We start from the raw sequence: 5,093 nt of genomic DNA on the forward strand, positions 1-5,093 counted from the left end.
TACGGACCCGTCCCCTCGCCCCCTGGTCAAAGGAGTGGTGGGGGTGATCTAACTCAGCAACTGCAAAGAAAAAAAAAAACAGCACATCCCCATCAATCTTGGGCCTCCAATAAGGAGGCCTATAAAGCCCACCTAAAACTGCAAGCTTTTTCTGGGCTTATCAAAGCAATCCAAGAGCTGAAAATTCCAAAAAAAAGAAAAAAAAAGATTTAAGAGAAGAACGAGATTAGGGAATTCCTGGGGGAAGCTCAGCGAAGAAGATGGCTCCTCCTTGCCAGGCCCTCCGGGCGCCGTCGCTAGCCAAATTCCGCACTCCAGCTCCGGCAACGACCTTCAATCTATCGCCAAATTCCAATTTTCTCGGCTATAGCAAGACAAGGCAGTCGGGAATCGAGTCCTTGAACGCCGGCAGCCGAGGGCGAAGAGAGCTCAAACTGTTGTGTATGGCGCACCCACGGAGAGTGAAGATGGTGGCGAAGCAGATCAGAAGAGAGTTATCCGATATGCTGCTTACGGATAAGGTTTTGCAGTACGCTGTTCTCCCCGAAGCTTCTCTCGGCGCCGACCGTTATCTCTCCTCCCTGACGACTATCAGCGATGTCGAAGTCTCCGGCGACCTCCAGGTTTTCCCCTCTATCTCTTTTCTGTGTGGATTTTGCCATCTGGGTTTTGAAAATTCGATCTTTTTACAGGTGGTGAAGGTGTATGTGTCCATATTTGGGGACGATAAGGGCAGAGAGGTGGCCATGGCGGGGCTCAAATCTAAGGCTAAGTACGTTCGTAGCGAGCTCGGCCGTCGAATGAAGCTTCGGCTGACCCCTGAAGTCCGCTTCATTGAGGATGAGTCTCTTGAGAGAGGCAGCCGGGTACTTAGCCTTATGATTTTAGAGTTTTTACTTGGCCATGAAGATCAACATCCTGCCAATTTTTTTTTAAAATAAGTAATTATAGCTTAACATTTAGGCAGTGGTGAGCACTCTTATTTTGTACACTTAGCCGTATAATTTTTAGTTTTTACTTGGCCATGAAGATCAACATCCTGCCGAAACGTTTAGAATACAAGTAACTATAGCTTATCATTTAGGCAGTGGTGAGCACTCTTATTTTGTACACTTAGCCGTATAATTTTAGTTTTTACTTGGCCATGAAGATCAACATCCTGCCGAAACGTTTAGAATACAAGTAACTATAGCTTATCATTTAGGCACTGGTAAGCACTCTAATTTTGTACACTTAGCCGTATAATTTTAGTTTTTACTTGGCCATGAAGATCAGCATCCTGCCTAAACGTTTAGAATATAAGTAACTATAGTTACGGTTTCCACTTAGCCTTATCATTTACAGTTGCTGCTTAGCTTTGAAGATCAACATCCTGCCTAGATGTTTAGAAATAAGTAACTATTGCTTAACATTTAGGCAGTGGTAAGCACACTTATTTTGCACACTTAGCCGTATAATTACAGTTTCTACTTAGTCATGAAGATCAACATCCTGCCTAAATGTTTGGAATATAAGTAACTAAAGCTGAACATTTAGGCAGTGGTAAACACTAGTATTTTGCACACTTATCCGTCTAATTGCAGTTTCTACTTAGCCACGAAGATCAACATCCTGTCTAAATGTTTAGGATATACCTAACTGTAACTTAACATTTAGGTAGTGGTAAGCACTCTTATTTTGCACAATTTTAGGAAGTTTAAGTAGCTTAGCATAGTTGTAAGCATCCAAATTACACCGATTTCTAACTCTGACCTGTCTCTCGTTCGTGAATTTTCAGGTGATAGCCATTCTTGATCGATTGAAGAACGAGCAAGAATCTTCGGATGAGGAAGAGGAGGGACAGGATGGGGCTAGTACTTCTCAAGAGGATGAAGATGATGATGGTGATAATTGGGACGATGGAGTCATTTATGTGAGGTGAGTATCAGTGGTAGGTGTAGATATCTTCTTTTAGCTTGAATTTCGGCGGTGACATGGAAAATGGTCCCCGGATTACATTCTTACCTACACTACCCATGAATTAAAAGATCATCTTGATTTTTTTCTCAAGAAAATTGAGGAAATTCTTATCCACAAATTAATTGATGACATTTGATCTAAAGGAGTAGTAAGGTGAGGAAGGACTTGAGATTGTGGAAGGAACAGAGATATCAGAAGTCTTCACAGTTGATGTCAAATCTGAAGGGTTCAGTGGTCAACTAAGTTTCATTCATGCGTGAATTGAATGACGATGAGAAGTGAGGACGACCTGTTTAGTTACATATCATCATGAATAGCATGACATAAGTTGTCGAAAGATTTTGAACGATTCAGAATTAAAGGGATAATCTTACTCATTACTGTTGAACTTTTTACTTAGAATGAGGGCTGTGGATTTATGAATTCCTATGATCAGTTTCAACCTTTTGAGTACGTTGACCTATTTTTTGACATTCCTCCCAAAATAGAGTGTGATACTTTGAAATTTCCCGGGAGAGTTTCGAGTTGATATGGCAAACAGTAATATTCCTCTGACATCATTAAGAAAAACAAGCTGCAGAGAGGTCCACTTGGCTGAAATATGTTGTGCATAAATCATTAATTACACCGATACCTTTAAAATTTTAATGGTTCACTAAAAGAGTGGTGCCCAATTCTGTTCATGTTTGTGTTCAGTTCGTTCATGTTTTTTCGTGTACATCTGGCTATTCATTAAGAAATTCACTAATTAAATGACACGAAAAATGTCATTAACTCTATCAGAGTTTTAAATCATATTGAAATATAATCTAGATAAGCTAGGGAAAATATATAACGTATGGCAAAGAAGTAACATATAAAGAGAACTGTCAAACATGGATTAGGTATTTCTGGTTTAAGTTTTCTGCAACTTGGATTCTCCAATATGGGTTTTCGGACTAGAGCAGAAAAACCCTCCCCAAGGAAGCTGACCAAAGGCATCAATCCAAGCTGTGAAATGGATCTCGAGGCTGATAGGTTGAGGGTACCATGAATTCCTCATTCTTTAAAATCTGAAGTTGGAGTTTGGTGTTTTAATTTGGCAACAGGTACTTTTAAAGTAATTAGATCTACTTCAATATAACTAACTAATTTTAGAGTAATTAGATCTACTCCAATGTAACTAACTAAGCTAGCAATCTAAGAAAATCAGAACCAATTATTGGTGCAGAAATGGGCTGCTTGTGCATTTGCAATGATGGGATTCACTCTGCTAAAATGTGATCATTCAGTAGGAGCAGTAATCAAGAATATGTTGAAACTGTAACGAAACTTTCTCGGAGAGACTCTCCTCCCTCGAGAACTAATAACATGCTATTTACAGTATTAATTTCATACATATTGCAATTTTGTTTGCAATAAAACGATTACAATTGCATGTTATCATACTAAAAATGAAACAAATTTATCTTTAGTATATTCTCCTAATTTTTACTGATTTTTTTGGAATTCTCTTGAAATTATTTAGTGGAGAACATGAAGAAAGGGCTTTAAAACTGCTCTTGGTAGTTTTTGTAGGCGTAAATCTCCTATTTTATTGAAGTTTTTGGTATTTTAACTTGTTTTGGAAGAACAGAGGTTTTTTTTTGCAATTTCCAGGTGAAATATGAGCAAAGGGGCACATATCCAAATATTTCTAGGGCGGCGTCCAAATAAAATGTTGCAAAAGCGAAGGGGTTTTTCTGAAAATTTTGTGGAGAGAGAAATGGCCAAAAGGATCAATTTTCTCTAGATCTAAGGTGTTTGCCTTAGATTGCTCTAGATTCAAACGTTAATATCTGAAGATCCAATCGTTGGATTGAGCTCAAATTTTGAGGGCTAGTTCCTCATTATATCTTCTTTCTATCTGTACGAATAAATTGACAAGAAGAGCCCAAAACGAAAGAAATTAAGGAATACTTTGGTGCACAACTGGAATTATCTCACCTCTTTATTCTAAGTATAAATTCCCAATTTTCTCTCCCTTTATTTATTCTTGGATTCTTGAACACAGTCTGCACTCAAAGATAGCTCTCCTTGGATAAACTTTTACCCTAGTATTTTATTTTATTTTTAGTTTCTTTCCTCATTGATCTTGATTTGTGTTCTTCTAAATCACTTTGGCTAGGTCAAATGTACTAGCCCTTGTCTTGATTTAAGAAGGAAGTACACTAATGATCATATTCTATTGTCAAACATAAAAACACCGTGAAATATATATAGATTACCTATCCCTTACCTGCCTCTAGTTATGGATATTATTTTTAGAATCAGGTTTAATGAAGTGAGGACATATATTATCTTCCTATTATCTTATCTCTCCTATCTCCCTCTTCTCAATTATTTTCCCCTTTGATATCTAAAGATCTACCTTTTTACTTAGAAGGAAAATCAATAGAGATCATCCCTATTAATACTTGAGACCGGACCTTCCCTGAATATAATATCTAATCAATATTAAATCTATTAAAATTACATTCTAATTATCTTGTATTAAATCCTTGAACTCAGCTTCCCTGTGGACGACCCCCCTACTCATCATTTACATCTTAATATAGAGGGTTCATTAGAAATTTATTGTTTAATTTGATTACATACAACGATAGTAATTAACCTAGTTAATTACACTAAAATTATGCCTATCAATTAGCCCCTTTTCCAAATCTATTGTGATAACAACACAAATTTGCTGTCCCTGAAAATCAATGATCACCGTAGTGACTTTGACTCTGGATCAGAACTTAGTAGAAACATTGTCATCTTTTAACATAAAGGAAATGAAATTCAGGTCTTTTCCACTTCGACCAAAAAATATTAATGTACCAATTCAAAAAGTTTCTGTTGATTTGTTGTATGTTAATTTTCTGGAATTTATTGACATTGTCTTTTATGTCAAAATCTATCTAAATTGAATTCATTAATAGAATTGTACCTACTTTAAATCAACTAGGTCCAAATAGGAAACTTGATTTGTTCAAGACTAATGAACCCGCTGAAGCCAAATGAATTGGCTTAACCAAATTTCTGATTACATCTTAAATTGATTCGACTTGATTTTTGAAAACTCTTCCATGTAATTTTGATCAAATTATCTGTCTTTTGGTACTCATAAGAAG

General features: G+C 36.8%; 1 protein-coding gene across 1 annotated transcript; it reads left to right on the forward strand.

Moving 5' to 3' along the window:
• Window positions 1-200: 200 nt before the first annotated feature.
• On the forward strand, window positions 201-2,054 carry LOC144710529 (ribosome-binding factor A family protein). The gene is made up of 3 exons (XM_078584338.1): window positions 201-623; window positions 693-866; window positions 1,778-2,054. Exons 1-3 carry the CDS (start codon window positions 261-263, stop codon window positions 1,919-1,921), a joined length of 681 nt encoding a protein of 226 aa, XP_078440464.1. The 5' UTR covers window positions 201-260; the 3' UTR covers window positions 1,922-2,054.
• The last annotated feature ends 3,039 nt before the right edge of the window (window positions 2,055-5,093 follow it).

Source organism: Wolffia australiana, chromosome 12, assembly GCF_029677425.1.
Source record: "Wolffia australiana isolate 7733 chromosome 12, ASM2967742v1".
NCBI classification, from domain to species: domain Eukaryota; kingdom Viridiplantae; phylum Streptophyta; class Magnoliopsida; order Alismatales; family Araceae; genus Wolffia; species Wolffia australiana.